Here is a 22407-nt window from a genome sequence, read left to right on the forward strand (position 1 = left end):
GTTGTTTTCTGCTATGTCTAATAATGTGGATTACTGTACTTCACCAGCTCGTGTAATGTCTCTTGATGTGAACTTTCAGATGTTTACTAAAGTTTTGCTGCAAACTATGCTAAATCTGGTTCGAATTGTTTATTGTTACAATCATGGGTTGTGTGAATTCTGTTGGTGATATCCATTATCCATGCTTTATCCTTTTATGCAGGACTGACAAAACGTTGTAAACAGGGACGCCAACTGAAACAGGGCTTTCTGGACAAGCTGGTAAGATGTTGCTTAAACTTTGTATCTTGGTTGCTATTGTAGCTTCAATTTTTCCTTATTTTTCTTCAGATGCTTGATTAGAACTGTCAATTTACAATCATTCTGTATATTTTAGTGAAGAGTTCTTGAACGCTAGCCCTCCAATAACGAACAGATTGATCTGACCAAAGTTCTGTAGAGGACTGGTATTTGTGGCTGATTTCACCCACCCCCACCCCCACCGCCACCCTATGTAAGTAATCTTCCTAACTGTTTCTCATTTTTCTGCTCCCCGAAAGTTTGGGCCTTAAAATATTTCCCATCGCTGATCTGTTTTAGAATATAAACAGCTAAAACTCATAATAATCTATTCTAAACGAACAGATTGATCTGAACGAAAATATTTCCCATTGCTGATCTGTCTTGAACGCTAGCCCTCCAATAACGAACAGATTGATCTGACCAAAGTTCTGGAGAGGACTGGTATTTGTGGCTGATTTCACCCACCCCCACCGCCACCGCCACCCTATGTAAGTAATCTTCCTAACTGTTTCTTATTTTTCTGCTCCCCGAAAGTTTGGGCCTAAAAATATTTCCCATTGCTGATCTGTTTTAGAATATAAACAGCTAAAACTCATAATAATCTATTCTAGAAGGTGGCTAACAGTCTGCGTTATGTTTTAGATAGAGATATGATTCAACACCAGGGCCCTTTCAGCAATGCTGATGCTTAGAATAAACCACCTACTGTCATATAATCTGCGGTCTATTTATGAGCCAATAACAATACCTAATGATTGCTAGAATCATACTATAGAGGACCCTATAAGAGGACCTCAGGAAAAGTGAATCGGCTGTGGTGAGCCCTAGGTGATGATCTATTATTTACTGGGGGTGCATGTGATTTATCTTTCTATTCATGACTGTTGAGAAATGTTTCTATAGCTTTAAGTTTGGAGAAAGGACGACACCCACTCTCATAAAGCTATCATGGGGTGAATGATTGTAGTAGAAGCTGCTAGCGGAAAGCAACACATCAAATTTAAACTTGTTCAACCTTCCATTATCATGATTGCAATTTGTTACATATCTCATCAACTGAAGACGATGGGAATTTTAATAGGCTATCTTAGTGTGTTCCCGTTGGCTATCATGTATAGAGAGAGGCCTTTTCTTTATATATATATTTTGGAATCTTCTTACAGTAACCTCTTTTGGTGACGAGTAAATTAGAAGTCACTTTCTAGAGTGCTTGCTGACAAATTCATTGTGAACAACCACAACATAGAGTTGATGAGAAAAAATTTACTTGTGAAAAGTGAAGAATGATAGATTATCTCAGGATTTGCAGATATATATATAACATAGAAGAATGGTTTGATTTTTGACGTTAGTTTTCTAATTCATGGGGGAAATAATAATAGTTAACCATCAACTGCAGTGGTAACGTCGAAAAGCCAAGAGTATAACAAATCACCCTTTTTTTTAAAGGCATGCTTGTCTATGTTTGACGAATCGAAAAGCTGCAGTTTCCTTGATTCCCATCACAAAGACCAGCTCGAATGAAAGAGATATGTAGGTCGTAAACTAACCTTCTTCCCTTTGACACCATTTTCAATAGAGGCGGTCGACCAGGACGAGTTCTACCCTCTCTTTTTCTCATCCGTTTCTAAAAGCACATAAATCATGAGAATCACGTTCAAGCTACACCCATTGGTTATCGCGAATGGTTTCAATTTCTTATTAGTATGGGAAAATTCTAAGAAGACTCGGTCCAATTGTCCAGTCCAACTAGCATACCAAGACCACGTCATAAGGTAAGAACAGAATTTTCCTCAATAGTAAGTCACTGTTCTTTCAAGATATCACCATGTATCCATCCAATTTGTAACCAAGTTTACCAGATCATGAATAAACGCAAAACTCGATATGTAGATAAAGAAGAGAAAGAAAAAGAAATAGGAGAAAGAATCTATTCACAAATTTGTTAACAATGAAACTATCAAAGTATGAAAAAAAAAATGTCATATTTTTCCCCTCTTTTTTTCTTTTAGTTCTCAATCGGCAGATGCAGAACCGATCGAAATGGTAAAGAATCTATTCACAAATTTGTTAACAATGAAACTATCAAAGTATGAAAAAAATACTCTTTTTTTCCCAAATTTTTCCCCTCTTTTTTCCCATCTTTTTATCTTTTAGTTCTCAATCCGCAGATGCAGAACCGATCGAAATGGTAATACTGGAGTCAATACTCTCATGGCTATCCTCGCACAACGCGAGCGCCGTCTCAAGGTTAGCCACTACATCGCTCATGGCGGGCCTCTCCTTCCCTTCCAAGCTCACGCAATGCACCGCCGTGTACGCCACCAGCTCCACCGCCTCCGCCTCCCTCTCCCCCGGCGTCTCCGCCCGCGCGTCCATCACCCTCCTCACTTCCCCCGCCGTTATGCTCGGCAGAGCGTAGTCCACCACGCTCACCAGATTCCCCTCTCCCTCCTCCTTAAAGATGGCTCTTTTCCCCGTTAAGGTTTCGAGCATCACCACCCCGAAACCGTACACGTCGCTCTTGCTGGTCAGGTGGTGGAGCCCGTAGTACTCCGGGTCCATGTAACCCACGGTGCCCGCCGCCTTCACGGTGAGGTGCCCGTTTTCCGAGGCGGGGCCCATTAGGGAGAGCCCAAAGTCGGAGACCCGAGCGGCCCAGTTGGCGTCGAGGAGGATGTTGGAGGACTTAATGTCGCGGTGGATGATGGGAGGGACGGCGTAGTTGTGGAGGTACTCGATCCCTCTCGCGGCGTCGAGTAGGATTTTAATCCGTGCCTTCCAGGACCTGAGGATGGTGGAGGCGAAGGCCGCGTCTTTGGGGTGGAGGTGGTCGTATAGCGCACCGTGCTTCATGAACTCGTACACAAGGAGGCGCTCCTCGTCTTCGTCGCAGTACCCGAGCAACCCCACCAGGTGTTTGTGGTGGAGACGAGAGAGAAACTCGAGTTCCGATTGGAAAGCGCTCTCCTTTTCTTGGAACTTCTTGGTCTTGGGACCCGACTCGCTTCGTTTGATGGCCACCTCCCGACCGTCGGGGAGCTTGCCTTTGTACACGGCGCCAAAACTTCCGGCACCGATCTTGGTCTCGGCAGCGAAGTGCTTCGTGGCGGCCGCGAGCTCCGCGAAGGTGAATTCCTCCGCCCTGTGGTCTCTGATGGACGACGAAGGCCCGCTCCGTTGCCGCAGCATGATTCGCGATCCTTGCCGGATAAAGATGCGGGATTTCGAGCCCGGCGGCGAAGCGAACGGGCTCGAAATGCCAGCTCCTGGAGCTCCATTTGCGCCGCCGCCGGCAATGGTGGGCTGGACTGAGTTGTGAACCTTCTTATGCCGGCAAATGCCGAACAACAAGCAATAGACGATCGAGCTTATCCCCGCAAAGCCGCCGATAGCTCCTACGATAGCGAAAACTATCCATCTTTTGCTCACCTTTGTCGAAGTCGAAGGCATCGATGACAATGGCGAAGGCGACGGAGATGGGGACGTAGACTTACCATCACAGCGTTTGCATATAACTCCAGAACCAGAGCAAAGGTTCTCAGAATCCGGATAAGTCCCGCAATTGCAACTGCTCTGGTTCACACATATACCCGGAATAATCCTCGGCAAAGGTAGAATACTGACCGATAAATTAGTCCTATCCGACCCCCAGCACACCACCGAGTAATTCGTCGTTGTAAGTCCGCAGGTGAGATTACCTCCCGCCACGATGAACTCGAAATCGCTTCCGCTCACCGGATTGTAATACTCGCTGCCGCCGGTAACGCCGCCGCCCCAGCAGACCACGGTGCCGTTGGATCGCTTGATCGCGCACGTGTGATTCGAGCCTAATGCGAGAGTTTCGAACTCGAACGCTGGGCCGGATGGGGGATTGGATTGACCCGACTCGTTGCTCCCCTTGCAGAGGAGGACACCGGCGGTGTCCAGACCGCACACGTGCGAGTCCCCCGCGACGATGGTCGCCATGGAGAGGTTGGAGAACAGGGACTGGATCCCGACACCGCGCGGCCCCCAGCACCGGACGGTGTCGTCACCGCCGATGGCGCAGGAGAAGCCGTTCCCGGAGGTGAGGGAGTGGTAGGATCCCGAGATGGAAGGCGGGAATTCGCCGCCGCCTCTCCACCATCGGATCTCGGAGTCGTCTGGATCGACGGCAGCGATCTGGTCCTCGCCGACGGCGAGGTCGGCGACATCGTGGGAACCGTTGTAGACGCGCTTGGCGACAGCGGAGGGGGAGGACGGGGAGTTCCAGCAGAAGAAGGCGGCGCCGCCGGACCGAAGGCCGCAGAGGAAGTCACGGCCACCGGAGACGGAGACGAAGGAGATATTCGGGAGGAGGGGGATCGCCGGAGAAGTAGGCGACCCCGCAGAGGCGCAGTGGATGCTCTGGGTGTCGGGGCCAGAGGAGACGCCGCAGACGGTGCCAGAGGACCGCACGATGGCGAGGGTTGCGGCGGAGCCGAGGGCGTCGGAGGTGGACGAGAGGAAGAGGACAGGGAGGAGGAGAAGGGCGGCTATCGTCACCGCTGCGGTGAAAAGAATCCTCATCGGGCTTCCGTCATTAGGAGAAGAGGCGAGAGGTGGAGTGAAAGAAGAAAAGAGTGGAGAATTTTATTTAAGAAACGAAAGGCACCAACCAAATAAAGGAAGGGCTTAAAAGCAAGTTTGTGTAGAAACGCGGGCAGCAGAGGCGGAACGTGTCAGAGTTATTTTTTGTACAACTTTATTCAAAGGAAATTTTGCATATCCCCACCTGCAATATGCTTTTATTATTTCTTTTACTATTTACATAATATATATATATATATTATTTGTCTACTACTGCTCCTCTTTGGCTTTTTCTTTTAATATTCTGCATAAAAGCACCTGCTAATCATTGCCTTTAAGTTAAAATGGCTAGTTATTCCCGCCGGGCTTAATTAATTTTGGAGGGTAAACCATTCCGATATATAAATGTCTAAGAAATAATCCTATTTGTAATTTGCAAATATATTTTCAAGAGACGGGCCTTATTATGATAAGCCAATAGTATAGGTGTCGATATACAAAATAACCCGAAAAACCCAGACATCCACATTAAATCTTTTCTTTTATTGCTAAACGGTGCAAGCTTTAATCACAGAATTGAAGTCGGATCACAAATCATGTGATCACGACCGTCCAAGAAATAGAATTTTTCTTTTCTTTTCTTTTTTTTCATTCAAAGACACCACCCACGTGTCATCACATATAAGTTAGATCACATATATTGGATAATGAGATAGACAATTGTGTCAATTCTCTTATTAATTAATTGAGCAACAGATGGCCCAATATTCTAACAACAGTTGCTTAGATTATTATCTCTTCTATTAACAACTAAACTTTCTTATATGACTTAACTCAATGGAAAAAATAACATTTATGACTTAATGGAAGGTCATTTAGAATTAAATGCGAGGTTGCGGCTAAGAGTTGGTAGTTGACCAAATAATAGTAGTACTCGGCCGTGGCTTCTCTCTATTCCCACGCGGGCTTTTCTACTTGTCTCCTTTTGCTATTACTATTCTAAATGCTAGACTCAGTCAACAGTCTAAGCAAGCAGCCACCTCTATTCTGTTACTAACAGTCAAAGCTGATAAAAGGTTTCAATCATCAAAACATTTCACTAGTACAAATGTTGATGTAACCAAATCCTATTAAATGAAGGTCTTTTTCTCTATTTTAACTTAAGCATTTTATACTAAGTAGTAACTTTTTAACTAACAGCTAACGAAAATGTTAAAAAAATAATAGTAATGATTTCTATAAAAATATAGTCTGATTTAAGGAGTATAGAAATAGTTTGGTCATTTAAACACCTAATGATTTGAGATCAGATTTAGTGCATAAAGTAAAGTAAAAAGATTTAGTTTTTTATTTCCATGTGAACTAAGATTTAGATAACATTAAGATATCATTATCCTAATAACAAGCATGGAAAGAATTCAACAACAAAACCATCTTAAATCCATTGAAAGTAATAAGTTTGTGGTTGATCTCAACTCTCTTTGCCAAAGACCTGCAAGAAGAGAAGCAACTGGAGAAAAATATAAGACACTCCCCCTATAGTAGCATACTGCAACTTACTGCTACCCTCCACGTCATCAAAATCGCCGTCCTTTGACCTATTAAACCCCCCCGCGAGCCATCCCAAGTTCTTGTACCCTCCGTCGTGCAGCATCCTCAGCGCAATGATGGACCTGAACCCCGACGCACGCCAGGTGTTTGCTGTAAGTGCCCACTCAAAGCTAGCCAAAGAATTTCGTTGCTTACCTTACCTCAGTCCTTCGCCACAGGCGACGAGAAGCTTCTCTTCTTTGTCCGGGGCGAGATCTTCCACCTGGGAGAGGAATTGGCCGTTAATGGTGGTGAAGAGTTGACCCGTCCAGAGACCAATGTAGCCGAAGTGGACCCACTTCTTGAGGAGGGTGATGGGGTCGGAGTTGGTGTCGGCGACGAAGAGGGGGACGTGGAGGGAGCCGGCCACGTGGGCCTTGTCGTGCTCCCAGGTGGGCCTGATGTCCAAGAGGCGGAAGCCCTCGGATTTGAGGGATTGGGCTGCGTCTTTGGGGGGGATGGGCCGGACGAGGCCCGAGCGGAAGAGCTCTTGCGGGCCGGACATGGCTCTGGGTGTGGAGGAAATGGTCTTGAGATAGAAGGCGGTAGTGGGGAGGTGGATGGCGGCGCCAATCGCCATTGTTAGAGCTTGCTATAGACCAGCTCTCTACCTATGTTTCCTACGTCTTATCCCCAAGTTATCCGATTAAATTCATACAAAATAAACAATTGGACGGCCCCCTATGGAGATCTTTTGCATCCCATGGTGGATTCTATGTAGTTCTGGCTGTAGGAATGGGTGTGCATTTATTGTGGTTATTAATCCAAAATCCGCTTACGAGACGTCGGCTAACACCCAATCAAAATTCGTACACGAATCATAAAGTCCACCAAGAGCTCTATTCCCATGTTCTAAATTTATCCTCCACTTATTCCGCGTTGCTGCTATCACTTATCCACCGCTTCTCATTATAACATAAACTTGGTCGGTGGCGGACAAACCCCACCGCCCACTCCGTCGTCGTTCTATAAATACCAAAACTCCCAAACATTCATTCTCCCACACAGCTCCTATTCCACTCTCTTTGACTCCCAATCCAGTTATGTCTCTCTTGAGCAATACTATCGTCATCTACAGGTTTGCATCTCTTACATAAACACCTTTCACTTATTCTCAGATAATCCCTTCTAACTTCCCATTATCACACTTGTTTCTGGTTTTAATGCATGCAGCTGTGGTTCGTGTGGGTATAACTTGAATCTGAGCTCCTCCAACAGGAACACCACCAACATTGGATCCAAGTATGGGAAGGCTATCAAGAAGGGGTTGGTCTCCTTCTTCTCCATAGACGAGAGCAGGTTCTTGCAGGTGGATGAGCTCAGATGCCATCCTTACTTCGATTCCAAGAGATCATGGGGGTTGCTGAGGAAGAGGACTAAGTTGTTCTGCCGCAAATGCGAGAACTTTATCGGCATTGCTTATGCGAAGTCTTCGTCGTCGCCCGAGAATGGCGATGTAAGATACAAGATGTACGACGTAAAGATCAACGCATTGCAGCCATCGGAAGAGACGATTCCATGTATATAATGTGTTATGTTTTTGTTTGTGATTTGATTGTGTACGTATGATGGATGACCTCTGCATATGGAGTGATTATGTTTTGTTTTACTTTGGAAAATGCCAAGGAATAATTTGTAGCAACTGAACACAATACAATTTAGATGTAATGCTTTATAGTTTTTAATGGTTGAATGGATAGCGAGAGAAGTGCACAAGGAACTGAAAGAGAGTCATTTATAAACATCATCCATTTCGTGAACCCAGAATAGGAGTGATAAATTGAAGTAAGTTAGAGTAAAGATAGGAATTTGTACACAAAATCTTGCCCTGCAATTGCCCAACATAATGCTTCATGGACTCAAAAAAAAAAAAAAAAAAAAAAAGAGAGGAGAAAGGACCAACTGCTGGAGCACTTTCTATAAATTAGAAAATTGTCAGGCAAACATTTGCATTATTTGTCTGGGAAGAAGGTGGCCTTTCCTGAAAAGTAGCTAACATAAACAAGTGAGCTTTCCCTACCACGGCTATTCCGAACTCTCCAAGTATAATTGTATGGGGGGAAAAAATATGAAATGTTCCCAAGGAATGAGAGGACTGTTAATCTTGTTCCTTAAGCAGCCAGTACCCAACTTAGTTGAAGTCTTCTCAGTTTTCAGGTTGGCGTAGAGTAGTACTTCCGAGTAAGAAGTGTCAAACCGAAGGTATGATCAAAAATTGAATCCAAATCCTCCACCCGGAAATCCACCTTCAAAGTGAAAATTAAATTGTTGTCCACCACCAGCACCAAAGGGATTGAAACCTCCACCTCCCATTCCCATGTCCGTCTCATCATCCTCGCCACGATCATATCTTACCCTTCTCTCTTCATCCCCAAGTACCTTCATATGTGTGGTTGTCAGTGTTGTAGAATAAGTGAAAAGCAGAACTGAACAAAATTTTAACATATACCATGCAGAATATATTTCTCTCAAAAAAAATAACACATGCCATGCAGAATATGACAAGATCTGATAATATTATTTGCAAAAGTTAAATCACTCCATGAAGATAAAAGGAAACCTACATAATATATGAAATTATCAAGGCTCATTAAGTAGGATAAGTAGATCTTGTCTAGAGGAATATATGCACCAAAGTTCTTCCATATATTATCAGACTGTTGAGTCTGCGTGAATGAAGATAGTGGACTGATTAACCAAGGAAAAAAATTGCACACTTCGGAATTCTTCCCTACTGTAGGTTAAAGTTCTGATTACATGCAGTTCACTAGCTTGATGCTGAATTGTAGACTTTCCACAACAAAGATAAAGGTTGAAAGCGACCAAAGAATGATGTTTAATCACAATGTAGCTTTAATTTAGTAGGCATGATTACATCCTGAAAGCCCTCTTGGTATCAAAACTACCAAACTAGAGCGATACTGTAGTAAGGAGCAGGGATCAGCCAAATATTTTAATGGTATTTCATCTGACCCTAGCACCTTCACTGTTCTAAATCATCTTCTCATATTGTTCCCTGTAGACCGTCGTATACCGTTTCACAAGCTCCTGATCTAAATAAATACATGTGATAGCAAAATATCTGTCTTCTGTACAAATTTGATGAAATTACATGGTATATTGCATTAAAATTTGGTAAGCTTCTTGTTTATAATATTGTTAATAGGTCGTTAGCCAGTTAGGCATTCAATTAAGCAAGATGCCAAAGGAAAAGTAACAGAAATATCTACAGAGCAGAACAATATTCAGCAACAGTACCAGTATATACCTCGTATGCCGCAGCAATATCTTGAAACTTAGCTTCTGCCTCCTCCCTGTTATCCACATTCTTATCTGGATGCCACTTTAATGCAAGCTTCTTGTAGGCACGTTTGATTTCTGCAGCGGAAGAAGTCTTTGAAACTTCAAGGATTTTGTACCAATCCTTACGTTTACTTATCTTGAGTGCCTTTTCAGCCCTCATAAGTGCTTCTCGAATTCCCATATCCTGGAAATTGATGTCAATGCCACTTGTCAGTTTACAACTATTCAGGAAATAGCTATCAAATTTTGGATAGAAATAAGATCACATAGGTGATAAAGGAACTACAGTTGATCTTCTATGTTGATAATAACATGGATGCAATTTATTCTAACCATTCTAATAATTTTTGAGAGAAATTACCAGGGAGAATGCACAAATAAAAATATGTACCATGAATACTTTCTATTTTCCTAACAAAGTAGCTAACATATTTCTTGTTGAGAATTGATCCTTGTGAAGAACTTGAAAGAAATCTGAATTTGTAAAGCACAACAGGTACTACTAGCTTGATAGAAATAGTGGTTGGCAAAGAATATAATCACCAAGTATGCATCAATGTAAATAATTACAAACATCAAAGACGACGACTATAACAACACACAGATAGCACACACTAATTATGCACGAACAAATGCAGGTTGCAGATGCACAAATACATGCATATGAAGAAAACAAATGTACCAGAACTCAGAAAGAAATATCCACATAAAAAGTGTATCATCAATTCAAGATGAGACCTACAAGTGTGCAAATATGGAAGGGCATGCAAAGAAGCAAAGTAAATGGTAATTGAAACCCAAAAAACTTAAGTGCAATAGGTCTCAGATAATGTGGTTACGACCATGCATAGTTGCACAGACACACAGCGGAAGGAACATAAAAGATGAAGCCAAAATGAATAGTTCACTAGTTCTCATCAAGAAATTAAGCTATTAGCCACACCTGTGGAGATTTCTGAGCAGCTTCTTTCAGATCTCCTACAGCTCCTTCCCAATCTTCTACAAGAAGTTTAGCTTCACCTCGCTGCAGGGAGACAAATATAGGAGTCTATCAGATAAATGCCACCAAATTAATGTCTGAATGTTGCATTGCAGCTCTACAATTCAGGGAAGATAAGAACCATGTTTCAACAAAAAGACTATGATTTGTCTACACCAGGCACTTAAATATTGATAAAGAATATCCTGATACCATCATAGATGCAGGGACATGGAAGAAAGGAAAGACGTAGGATTAGAAGATACAGCAGTTACCACTACTCTACTACCAATTACGTGGTCGAAATCACTTGGTTAAACATGAGTATCTGCTTATTTTGCTCCAAAACTTGAACAGGCTGGTTTCAATCTTCAAGGTTGCATGCACAATCTAAAGCTTGAGGGGAAAAAGTGTGGCTAAATAAAAATCAGATTTTTTTTTTCTTTTGCTTTGAAAGTTTAGTGTCTAAAACCTTGAGTCAAAGCAATAGGCAATCTCAATATAGCCAGCAGGAGTAAAGATGTCAATTGGTCATCTAAATTCAGAAATTTAGAAATTGTGACCAAATCACTTGGTTAGAGATCAGTTTCTGCAGCTTATTTTGCTCTAGTATTTGAGGAGTCTGGTTGCAATCTTCAATGTCACATGCCCAGGCTCAAGCTTGTGGGAAAAAGTGGGGCTAAATAAAGATCATTCTTTTTATGACTTTGAAAGGTTAGTGTCTAAAATGTCCAGACTATAGGCAAGCTCAATACAGCCAGAAGCAGTATAGATGCCCTCGATCATCCAAATCCAGCAATTTAGAAATTGTAAGCAGGTAGTAAAATACCTGAGACAAAGCTTCAACAAGCTCCCCATCAATTTCAAGTGCTTCTGTGCAACTGCTAATGGCATCCTTTCCTCTGCCAAGTTTAACCAAGACTTTGCATAACCCAAGGTGAAGATGTACATTGTGTGCACTATGAATGGGATCCATTGCAAGGGCTGCCTTGAAGTCCTCAACAGCCACACGAAGCTTACCCTTTGCAGCATTATCTTCCGCCTGCAAAGTCATGTTAAACAATCAGTTAATGCAGCCAACAAAGTATGATGAGCTCAAATTTACAAAGGAGGTCCAGATTAAAAATCTCACAGCCTTGGTCTTCTTTAAGAGATTTTTCAATCCAAAATATGCTTTTTTCAGGTCGCTATGTTCTGGATCTAGGCGGAGACCCTTCTGAAAGTGCCTGAAGAACAAAAAGTGATTCATAAAAACAATGTATGAATGACATAAGCTTCTTCTTCTTCTTTGCTTTCTATTGCAATATTAAGAACTTAAGAAAGAAGTTATGATGCTAAGCCATTAATGTTGCAGCTTTCTGGAAAGAATATGTCAAAGGACAAGCTTTTTTGCAGCTTGAGAAGGAAAAAAGATGAGATGTGACAAAATTAGAGGGAACCTGAGATATCCAAATGACAGACCTTGAGGCAACATCATGATCAGAGAGATAATAATAGGCACGTCCGCGAAGCAATAGTGCATCTAGATTGTCTTCATCTTGTTTTAGTATATATCCAGTCTCTGAAATAACACTTGAATAATCTTTCAGCGCCAACAATGACTTCACCTTGAGAAATTTAGCCTGTGAAGCAAAAGTTTCACTGAGGTAATTATGCAGAGCAAATACATACAACAGATGTCTGATATAGTAAGGATAGCTGAAAAGCTTTACTCCATAAAAGATACCTTCAGGCAACCAGGAGAAAAGACGAGAACAATTTTGTCAATGTAATCCAAAACTTTCTGAAAATCACCAGAGTCAAAATGACTCTCAGCAGATTCTAATGCACTTTGGGCCTGCAATAACTGGGAGACTTCCTTCTCCACTGAAGCAGTTCCTGGCTTTAGTTCCATGTACTTTTTGTAGTTTTTCTCAGATTCCTCATATCTGCATTGGGTAAAGGGAAGAAATACAACACATTAGCTACAATTTGATATCTTTTTTCTGTTACTATAACTTTCTCAATCTTTTAGCAATTAGTGTTCTGAATTTCAGAACTATTCACCTATTCAAAATACCAGACAAAGAACAGTATGGATTTTGTAAATCATCAACGTGAATAGGCATCACATAGAGAAAGAGAACTTTAATCATAATTCATCGTACTGCATCTATCAAGACTATATTGACTGAGAGAACCTTATGCCACTGCTTGAATAAAAGGAAAAACTGCAATTTGTTTCTTATCACAATGATTAGGTTCCATGTGTGAACAAAACATGAGCAAACATCAATTGAAGTAGAGCACCTGCATTTGTGACGAAGAACAGATGCACGCTGCAAGTAGGCTTCTGAAAGATATGGATCTGCTTCTACTGCAGCGTTTAGGAGTCCAAGCGCTTCATCATACTGATTCACTTTTATCATTGTGGAGGCTTTCTTCAATAAACTTAAAGCATCTTCTGGTTGGTTATCTGCACGTCCAAAAATAGAAGTACCAACAGGAAGAGAATTATATAGGTGATATCAGCATACTCTGTATGTTCAAACAAAGGAGAAAATAGTGGCATCCCTAGTTTATATCAGGTAAAGATCCACGCAACCCAATGCTCTTGCTAACTAAAGACTACTGCAAAACATTCCAATTCGTTCAGAAGAAAAAGTCTGCAAGATAAAATCTCATGATTACAATGCCGCCCCTAGAAGCAAAATGCAAGAAATTTCACCTCACAAATCACAACTCATTCAAACCACACGAAATCAAGTTCACCATGCAACTGCATCTAATATCCTCTTTAACTGCACTCTTCTTGGCATGATCTTAATTTGAGAGTACAAAGATCCAACCTTTCTCGTGTTATCACTATTGCAATTTAACCCGAGTTCTTTCAAGATTAAGCAAATTACTTCATTTTTTTCTCCCTCTTGTGTACTGTTCCCATGACAAGTCCCTCTGTCCTCTAATATTTGAAACAAGAACCCAGCACTAATATCAGGCAAACAGGAAATCGCCCAATTCTTCACATTTTTCGAGTAATACTGAGAAAGCTGCCGCCAGCAACGAGAAAATGAATCGAATCCAAGATCTAGTTAACTAGAAGCAGGAAAAGGGCTTCACAAATCTAGCAAAGAGAGATCAAGATCCAAGATAAAAGTGCGCGTACCTTGGGCGGCGACGATCGTAGAATCGGGCGAATAAAACCAGTGTAAGAAGAGAAATGGGAGGACTCCGAAGCCTAAGGATCTCGCCATCGTCTCCCTCCTTCCAGTTTCGAGATCGAAGAGAAGAGAAGAGAAGAGAAAGAGAGAGAGAGAAGCCAACAAGCAGAAGACGAAACCTGAGAACTCGAATGGAAAAAAAATCGCAAATGGCTCGAGCGCGAGATCTCTCTCCCCCTCTCTCGGATTTAATTTCCTTCGGTTTCCGACCGGAATCGAACTTAGAAATACGAGGAGCAGGCTATTGCTTCGAGTCGCATCATTTACACGTCTCACGAACCAATGGCGAGCCGCCACGCGGATAATTAGACATGTCTATTGCATTTTTAGCTTCTTTTTTTTATTGCACTGGTAAATTGGCATTAAGGGGTTACTCCTATAATTTGTGAGAAAATTATGCTAATATGACTCAAAATCCAGTCTTAGAGTCTCTTTAAAAAAATGATAAAGGCTTAAATTATCTTAATTATTTATGGATTCAAAATAATAGAGATAGTTTAGACAGGTGATTGACAATGTTAGAAAAAAGACGGGCAAAAATTATAGTAATTAACTCAGTGCTAAGTTCTATTTGAATTGATAAAAGAGAAATTTTTTATGGAAAGACATCGGTGAGGAGAAGATTATTCTTTAGTGAATTAGAAGAAGATTTGTGAGAAAAAAGATACTTAACGATGGAGGTTATTAAAATTTTGTTGGCGGTAACAATCTGATTCCAAGGAGTCACAATTAATTCGATCAAAATAATATAAATAACTTACAGAAACAAAATATAAAATTTTGAATAGTCGAGTCTAGTGTTGGACACTAGACCAATGTTATCTTTAATTATGCCGACTAATTTATAGTTACACTGTGAAGGGATGCACCATTTGCGTGCGAACTGAGCCGAGCCGGGCCAGGTGGCGCGCGTGTGAGTTGAGTTGCATAGTAACCTTTACCCACAAAATAGATACCCCTTTTGGAGCCCAAAGCCCATATGAAGTTTATTACTTATATACCATATTAACATTTCTCAAATATCCAATATGGTACTAAACTTCCTTTTCTTTATTTTCAATTGCTATGATACCCATTTTAGAGTCAATTTTCATTCACTTCTCTTTATGGATTTGCCTAAGTGAATATTTGACAATAAAGTACACTTTGAGCTAAATTAATTCTACCATTAAACTATCATTAATAATGTATGGACCCCACTTAAAACTTAGCTCAAAGTTAATAAAATTCATGTCAAAAAACATAAAATTACTAACAATTTTGGCAATCAGTTATGGGCTAAGATGGTTATGCAGTGGTACTACAAGAGAATTAAAGCTAAATCTTTTGAACTCACTAGATTTGCGAGGGTGTCGCTCTTTTGGATGGGTGTTTGGCAGACTGGTGAGATGTTCTAAGTGGGGACTAATTTGGGTACTGGTGCGGAATGGTAAAAAGAATAAATTTTTGGGCAGATATGTGGTTAGGATAATGTAGTTCGGCCACCAGATTTCCTACTTATTTGAGATTGTTTGGGATGAGTCAATGATCATTGCGTATGTTTGGTCTAGTGCAAACTGAAATCTTCACTATAGAAGAGAGCTAAAAGATCAAGTGAGAATGGAGGAGCAAAATATGAAAATTTTGGTTGCAGCTAATGAAAAATACCAACAGTAACCCCATCCTTCAGCAATCATCCAGGATCACCACTCCCTGAGTTAACCTCTTCGCCTTCTTATACTAGGCAGGGATCTAAGGGGAAGTAGCTGCAAAGAAGGAGAAGATGATTTGCGCAAGTTGTAGTATTGCTATATATATATATATATATACTTTTTTTTTCTTGTGTAGGAGTCTCATATATTTTATGTGCCATTGGTGTAATGTTTTATATAACTGTTATTCGGGCGTTTGTTTAGTGTTTTGGTGTGGACTGATAGTTTGTTTTGTGGTTGGTGGTTGCTTTTTATTGGTTGCAGATCTAGCTCTAGATTGTTTTACTTTTTGCTTGGTCAGTGTTCTAGAGTTAGAGAGTTGATATATTGTGCAGGACTTGCCTTGTTGATGTAAGAGATGTTTGTATTAACTTCCATACTAGGGGTTAACTGTTTTATGTTTTTATAAAACAGGGTCGTGACCTTTTGTTTAAAAAGAGAGAGATAGTTTAGGGGTAAAAATACTGTCAGTAACCTCAATTTCACACTGCACATAAAAATATTTATCAAAATTAAAAATATTCACTTGTTTACTCTAAGCCAATCTATCTATCATTCACTTGTTTATTCTAAGCCTATCTCTCTAGAATTATTCACTAGTACATTGGATGTTTCATTAGCACAGAGAATTAAGAGTAATTAATCACTCTCAACGAAAGGAGGAGATGACCTGCAAAACATTTCGAGTAAGCCATCAAGCTGCAGACTGAAAGATATAGTTAATAGCAATATTTAACATAGATGCTGTCCAACAACACAAACAACACACATAATAAAGTTTAAGGTTTAAACTGGTAACACACATACTAAGGTTTAAGGTTTAAACTGGTAACACACATACTAAGGTTTAAGGTTTAAGGTTTAAGGACTAAACTGGTAAAACACATACTAAGGTTTAAACTGGTAACACACATACTAAGGTTTAAGGCTTGAACTGGTAACACGCATAATAGATAATTCATAAACTTCTTTCTACTAGACCATAATACTGAGAGCTATATAAGCTGAGACGCCTCCCACTTATGCGTCTAGCTTACCACCCTGGGTATTTGAAGGAGCCCATCTGATCTTCTCCAAATCTAGCAGCATTAAAACCATTAATCTCCTTCCCCTTCTCCTTCTCCTTCTGCGACGAAAGCTGACGAGCGCCACTTCCTTCGAACCACGGGAAGTTATCCATCGACAGCGACAGCGGCGGCGCATTCACTGCCTGATCATCTTTCATATATCTTGCATTGGTTTCTCCCCCTACGCACAGGGCCATGTATAGTTATTTGAATAGCTTAAGTTGTTAAAAGAACGATAGTTCTATGAACTTACCAAAAAGTCCAGCAGTATTCATCGTCAAAGTGGTGAGATCATTGGATTCCCCTACTGGTGCCATCTCACTCATAGAAGGCTTAGAAGAAGTAGAACCTTGAGAGTAGTAGTTTTCCTCTCTCTGACGTCCAAAAACTTGCAGATCACTCTCTTTAGATCGCCTGAATGAGCTGAACAACTCCGAAAAGAAGGACGTCTTCGGCGCGTCGGACGGAGGCTCCCCGTTCGTTTCATTGCCGCCCCGCGAGCTCGTCATCACGCCCATCTCCGCCGCCTTCTGCAGCAAGGCAGTCGCCGCCATGGAAGGTGAGCAGTAAAGCGATCTATTCTCCTCTGGGGTTGTTCCTACGACTGAAGTGTTCAGCGAGAGGTCAGGGCCAGACATAGGTAACAACTTTGAACATCCAGCTCCGTAATCCATTGGTACTCCACAGTTGTTATCGCCAGTAGAGGTTGACAGGGAGAGAGTTGGCCCTGCCATTGTTGAGCCTAAGAAGCTGTAGTCCAGAAGTGAATCGATTCCAAAGTTGCATTCCTTATTGTTAGCTTCCAAGAACGAGCTTGAGAGAGAGAGATTTGGACTCAGCATGGATGACTGCGTCGGAGCTGGCACTGGATTATAACAATCCGCGAAAATATTCTTGTCTCCATTGTTGTTGCTCTCCGACTGCAGTGCTCCAAGGAGCGAGGTAGGCGATGGCCCGAAGAGCTCGTCGTAAGAGGAGTTGAGTAGCTGTGTCAAACCAAATGGCATGTTGGCCAAGAAGTCCGGGTCGTCGGGGAGGAGGTCCATGGGATTGAAGCCGGGAGCCGGCGGCGCGGCGGTCTGCTGGTCTGGGGGTTCGGGATTACCGTTGCTCGCCGGCTTTGGAACATAAGGTTGTCGGTTGCCGTGGACGCTGGGCAGAGCAACGACGCACGAGGTAAGGTCTAGAGTAGTTTTCGGGACGGAGCTCGAAGAAGGGACCTTGGCAGTTTCAGCAGCCATTACATCACAGAAGAGCCGATGACGCTCGTAGGTATCCTTCCTGTGCCAAATCATATACCAGGTGATGAACAACGAAAGTTCTTTTCATGCATAAAATGACATTTTATATTTTATATTTTTTCTTTTATGATTATATAATTATTTTTTAATTGTATTTATTAAAATATAAAATATAAAAGATACTGTTATCTATTAATTTTACTGGATTTTTAAATTAATTTGGTATCAGAGCTAGACCTAATTTGTTATCTATGCACGGATAAACCCCTTATCCGGACCCAAAACCCGAATAAAATTCAAATTAGAGTAAGAAGAATTGAAGTACTCACCGGGTAAAGCAACTGCCGCAACTACAGGCAAAATCCTGGCCATTGCAATGTTTCTGGTGAGCTCTGAGATCGGATTCGAGGGCATACTTTTTGGTACAAGTCTCGCACTCCCACGTCTTCGGGCAGTGCTTCCGGCTGTAATGCTTCTTGATGCCGGTGATGTCGCCGAGCGCCCGGGCCGGGTTATGGTGGACGCACGTCGGCACCGGGCATACGTAGACACGACGCCGGGCCTCGCCGTCCTCGCGCTGCCGGAGCTCGGACGGGATGTTGTGGCCGCGGAGATGGAGCCGGAGGTTTTGCTCGCGCTGGAATCCCTTCTGGCACATCTCGCAGACGAAGCGGCTCGTCGCGATCAGCGCCTCCGGCGACATGGCGATGACCTCGGCATCCGGGTCTGTAATTTATTAGTGTTAGAATTATTCTTGTGGTTAAGTATGATTATGAGCGTAGTTGTTGGAGATGAACTAAAAAGTTTGATGATGATGATGATTGGTACCAGGATTTCCAGGGCTGTTCCTCTTCCTCTTGCGTCTTGCTCTTTGTTGCGATTGATGCTTGGGAGGAGCTTTTCCAGTCATTTTTTGCACAAATCTTGGAGGAGGAGGAGAAGAAGAAGAGCCATCAAAATAGTTAAGAGGTAACCATTACTCTACATTGGTTCTTTAGGTAAGAGCAAATAACCCTGCACAAATTTTAATCTACTCTGCATGTATATATATAATTGATCTTTGTTTAATGTGCTTCAACTTACTTAAATAAAGATCACAGGATGGAAATCTTTATTGCTCAATCTCTGTTTCTTGACACTAATGCTCAAAGCCAACTGCATAGAGGGAGAGAACTGCAGTCACAAGTCAGTCCTTAGAAACTTTAAGTTAGATTCTTCATGAAACTAAACTCCTACATGCTGAATTCTGAACATATAAACATAGATACTTGAATCAAAAACTCCATTTCTATTGTCTTTCTTATTAGAAGTGAAAGCAGGCAATAATTTTATCATGCATCCATTTGTTAGGCCATGAACTCATCCATGAGCATCAATCAACAACTCAACCTAGCTCATCAAATATACACCTTTAGAAGAATGGAGATATTAGAGAGAAAAAATTACTCATGCCCCTAATAACCAAGAATTAAGAGATAAGTCCTTGCACATTTTGTACCTTAGTATCATACTCTTGCTTTCAATATGGCATGCATCTGTCTAGGCTTCTGACCACATGCATGCCTCTTCTTCATATACTAGCAATTAGACAAGTTTCTGCAGATTCTATTGGGATGTTATGAATAAAAAAGTCTCTTTTTATCTATCTATCTATCTATACATAAACACCTATATGGAAAAAGAAAGGGGTCACATAGTCATTAAATTGCATATCTGAACAAGAAATTTTTGAAAATAGATATAATAGAGAGAGAGAGAGAGAGAGAGAGAGAGAGAGAGAGAGAAGGAAGAAGATCTAAATGATTCCATTGAACATCGTGTGTGTCTACAACGAGCAAAAAAGAACAAGGAGTTTTCTCTTATGTGTTCAAAATCATTTCCTTCATGTACATAAGTGAAAATTAGGAAGAGCAGGTTAATAGAAGATTGCAACTATACTCAATAGGGGAAAAAGGAAACATAACAAGAACTCTACCAATTTGACAGAATTTGCAATATGAAGTTGCCGATTAGGAGTTACTAAGGATCACACTTGTAATACTCTCTTTCCCCTAATATATTAAGATATGATAAAAAAATTATCGAAGTACATGCAACGATGACAACAAAGTGTAATGAAATTCTCATATGTTATTCAATCTTAGGACTACTTGTTGGAAAAAAATATAAGAGGAAAAGAGACACCGACAAAAATACAGTAAATTTTAAGCACTAATATAGCAAAACCATAATTAATTGCTCTTTTAGGTTACATTCCTCATAGAGTCATATCCTTTGAAAGCTCAAAAGGAATCTCAATAGATCAATGAAGAATTAGAATTATATATTAAAAAAAGAGTTCCTCTGTACAATTTTTTTTTCTGAGATTAGTTTATAAGATACCAATAATTGTTGCCATGCAAATACTTATAGAAAATTACCCCCACTGCAAAGATTACTTCTTGAAAAATATCACCATTTACATGCTCTAGCCAAATCTCCAAGATCAAAAGAAAGATGATTAAACATAGTGTTTGCTGCCTGAGAACTTGCAAACAAGAATTTTTCACAAATAAAGAAAGTTAGAGTTTGTTCTTAGTTGATAAAAAGTGGAATACCAGGGTGCTCATAGAAGAAAGGGAAGAAATTATTGCATGCAATATTTACTCCAGGATCTAACTAAACTAGTGCCATCACAGTAAGCTTGATGATACTCTGTTAGCAGAAGGCTTACCTACCAAGGAAACCAAAAGTACGAAAGTAGGAGATCAAGAAAAAATAACAGGATGAAAATACACACAGTTAGCCAAATTTACCAGATAGATGAATGCAGAGCCTCTTCGTATTTCATAATATATTTATAATAAAATAAGAGAAAATAGAGGACTGTAGGAGATCTCATAGGCGAAGAGGTACAGAGAGGAGTGAAATCACTCATTTAAAGAAGAATAACAAAAAAGGACAAGATATCCAACTAATTCTGAAACGTGGCCTGTAGAAGCTGTCACGTGGGATGGTCGAAAGACGCGAAACTAAAACTGTGTGATTGGATGTCAAGCGACCTTAACAAGATGATGCATCTTGCAACAAAAATTGTGCATGTAGATTAGAAAAGGAAATATTATTAATGTCAATTTATGATGAATTTTGGATCTTATGCATCACATAGATGTGTACTAAGATGACAATTTACATGGTCCTTAGAGCAATTATTTGGTTATCTTGAACTCATTTTCCCTAGATTCTCTCCTTTTGCAAGTCGTTTAATTAATTAGTTTAGTGTTAGAGAATATCATCCTAAATCCTCTCCTCTTAAAGCACACTCTTCATATATGGTTATTCAATTAATATTTTATTACCTGCATCCTTCTTTTGTTTTTGCTGAATCTTCTTCCTAGACATTTTTATAAGGAGATCAAGTTGATCCCACTTTGCCTTATTCTCTTCTCTCACAAGAGAAATTATTATTTATGGGATAATCAAACATGACAACTGAATTAGCTCTGACAACCACAACTAGATCGGTAATCACAGAAGAAATAAAGAGGCGGAAAGATGCTTAATAGAAATAAAAGCTAGTGAGAAAATCTTACCACATTTTCCTTCCAAGCCTTTTCGATTTCAAAATCTTGTTCCTGACGGCGCGATGCTAGGGTTCTGATTGTCGACGAAATAGGGGAGGATGTTGAAACGAGATGAAGATTGCGAAGATAGAAAGGGGTTAAGGAGGAAAGGATTAGAGGGGTGGAGGCATGTATTTATGGAGGCCCATAAATTGCAAGTAACTAATCTTAAAGCAATTTATGCGAATCGTATAGCATACTCTCTTTCTGTCTACTAAAAGACATATGACTTGCCAAGCATATAAGTAAAGGTAACTCAGTAGACACCAAAAGAATGACAAGGGTCAGAAATTGGCTAGGACCAAACTGTTCTATAAAATGATTTGGGCTACAGAATTCAAATTCTGAATTTGGGACAAAGTCTATACTTTATGATCTAACTTGACCGGAGAACATATATAGCTTATCCCAGGAGTTAATGAGCAATATGTAGTTCTTATGCTCCTTCGACTACCCTTAGCCTGAACCTTGTTCTTCTCCATTCCATTTGTTAGTTCTGCTAAACAAGCATAGTGTTTGTGCTTTCCTGTCTCTGCCTTGATTCTTGCTAGGGCCTAAGGACTTCAAGATATGAGTTACTTGGTTAGCTTCCTGAGTGTAGTTACCATGCTTAAAGAGGCTGTGATGTAGAAGGTTGGTCATGAACATCATATATGGAATCATCAACACTATCAATTACACTAAAAATATACAGTTTTCTCTCATAATTTTTCTAGGCTTGCATCTCTTTCTGTCTGTCTCTATACTCTCTTTACTTGGATGGTAACTTTTTCCAGACCCCTGTTCTTTCTCACATGGAGATGTTAAGAGTTCTTCATCACTAGGAAGGATTAAGAATTCAAAAGTATTAAGTATTTCTCAAGCACTTTTAGCTAGAAGAGTATCATAAAGATAATTGAGT

The 22407-nt window shown here is 40.7% G+C and overlaps 5 protein-coding genes and 1 long non-coding RNA gene across 7 annotated transcripts; 3 read left to right on the plus strand and 3 right to left on the minus strand.

The window, feature by feature from the left end:
• The first annotated feature begins 143 nt into the window (after positions 1-143).
• Positions 144-1551, plus strand: LOC140790784 (uncharacterized). The gene is made up of 3 exons (XR_012109443.1): positions 144-261; positions 377-493; positions 625-1551. It is a non-coding gene; the product is annotated as an uncharacterized lncRNA (long non-coding RNA).
• Positions 1552-2189: 638 nt separating this feature from the next.
• On the minus strand, positions 2190-5045 carry LOC140790322 (putative serine/threonine-protein kinase-like protein CCR3). Its single transcript, XM_073140348.1, has one exon. The coding sequence runs from the start codon at positions 4831-4833 to the stop codon at positions 2443-2445; it is 2391 nt and encodes a 796-aa protein (XP_072996449.1). The 5' UTR covers positions 4834-5045; the 3' UTR covers positions 2190-2442.
• Positions 5046-6250: 1205 nt separating this feature from the next.
• On the minus strand, positions 6251-7003 carry LOC140790324 (rhodanese-like domain-containing protein 10). Its single transcript, XM_073140351.1, has 2 exons — positions 6585-7003; positions 6251-6506 (listed from the first exon to the last, which is right to left on the minus strand). The coding sequence occupies exons 1-2, from the start codon at positions 7001-7003 to the stop codon at positions 6305-6307; spliced, it is 621 nt and encodes a 206-aa protein (XP_072996452.1). The 3' UTR covers positions 6251-6304.
• Positions 7004-7096: 93 nt separating this feature from the next.
• On the plus strand, positions 7097-8108 carry LOC140790326 (uncharacterized protein At4g08330, chloroplastic-like). The gene is made up of 2 exons (XM_073140352.1): positions 7097-7501; positions 7597-8108. The coding sequence occupies exons 1-2, from the start codon at positions 7467-7469 to the stop codon at positions 7949-7951; spliced, it is 390 nt and encodes a 129-aa protein (XP_072996453.1). The 5' UTR covers positions 7097-7466; the 3' UTR covers positions 7952-8108.
• A 210-nt stretch (positions 8109-8318) lies between these two features.
• Positions 8319-14134, minus strand: LOC140790323 (dnaJ protein P58IPK homolog B). 2 transcript variants are annotated; one of them, XM_073140349.1, is made up of 9 exons: positions 13851-14134; positions 12995-13160; positions 12432-12633; positions 12167-12327; positions 11838-11931; positions 11535-11747; positions 10670-10750; positions 9692-9910; positions 8319-8802 (listed from the first exon to the last, which is right to left on the minus strand). In XM_073140349.1, the coding sequence occupies exons 1-9, from the start codon at positions 13936-13938 to the stop codon at positions 8632-8634; spliced, it is 1395 nt and encodes a 464-aa protein (XP_072996450.1). In that variant the 5' UTR covers positions 13939-14134; the 3' UTR covers positions 8319-8631. The 2 variants fall into 2 exon arrangements, with proteins under 2 accessions (XP_072996450.1, XP_072996451.1); XM_073140350.1 differs by having other exon boundaries at positions 12995-13350; positions 13851-14007.
• Positions 14135-18229: 4095 nt separating this feature from the next.
• LOC140791065 (uncharacterized) lies at positions 18230-19026 on the plus strand. The gene is made up of 2 exons (XM_073141444.1): positions 18230-18628; positions 18736-19026. The coding sequence occupies exons 1-2, from the start codon at positions 18281-18283 to the stop codon at positions 18868-18870; spliced, it is 483 nt and encodes a 160-aa protein (XP_072997545.1). The 5' UTR covers positions 18230-18280; the 3' UTR covers positions 18871-19026.
• The last annotated feature ends 3381 nt before the right edge of the window (positions 19027-22407 follow it).

This window comes from Typha latifolia, chromosome 6 (genome assembly GCF_019914945.1).
Source record: "Typha latifolia isolate L0001 chromosome 6, TyphaL0001v2, whole genome shotgun sequence".
Classification (NCBI taxonomy): domain Eukaryota; kingdom Viridiplantae; phylum Streptophyta; class Magnoliopsida; order Poales; family Typhaceae; genus Typha; species Typha latifolia.

Excerpts from the sequence above, each read along its gene's own strand:
- LOC140790324 (XM_073140351.1), bottom strand. The coding sequence starts at position 7,003 with ATGGCGATTGGCGCCGCCATCCACCTCCCCACTACCGCCTTCTATCTC. Across the intron at positions 6,507-6,584 it reads GCCTGTGGCGAAGGACTGAG|GTCCATCATTGCGCTGAGGA; the intron begins GTAAGGTAAGCA and ends GTCGGGGTTCAG.
- LOC140790323 (XM_073140349.1), bottom strand. The coding sequence starts at position 13,938 with ATGGCGAGATCCTTAGGCTTCGGAGTCCTCCCATTTCTCTTCTTACAC. Across the intron at positions 11,932-12,166 it reads GATCATGATGTTGCCTCAAG|GCACTTTCAGAAGGGTCTCC; the intron begins GTCTGTCATTTG and ends TTTGTTCTTCAG. Across the intron at positions 10,751-11,534 it reads TTGTTGAAGCTTTGTCTCAG|CGAGGTGAAGCTAAACTTCT; the intron begins GTATTTTACTAC and ends GTCTCCCTGCAG.
- LOC140791065 (XM_073141444.1), top strand. The coding sequence starts at position 18,281 with ATGTTTCTGGTGAGCTCTGAGATCGGATTCGAGGGCATACTTTTTGGT. Across the intron at positions 18,629-18,735 it reads GCGATGACCTCGGCATCCGG|GATTTCCAGGGCTGTTCCTC; the intron begins GTCTGTAATTTA and ends GATTGGTACCAG.
- LOC140790326 (XM_073140352.1), top strand. The coding sequence starts at position 7,467 with ATGTCTCTCTTGAGCAATACTATCGTCATCTACAG. Across the intron at positions 7,502-7,596 it reads AATACTATCGTCATCTACAG|CTGTGGTTCGTGTGGGTATA; the intron begins GTTTGCATCTCT and ends TAATGCATGCAG.
- LOC140790322 (XM_073140348.1), bottom strand. The coding sequence starts at position 4,833 with ATGAGGATTCTTTTCACCGCAGCGGTGACGATAGCCGCCCTTCTCCTC.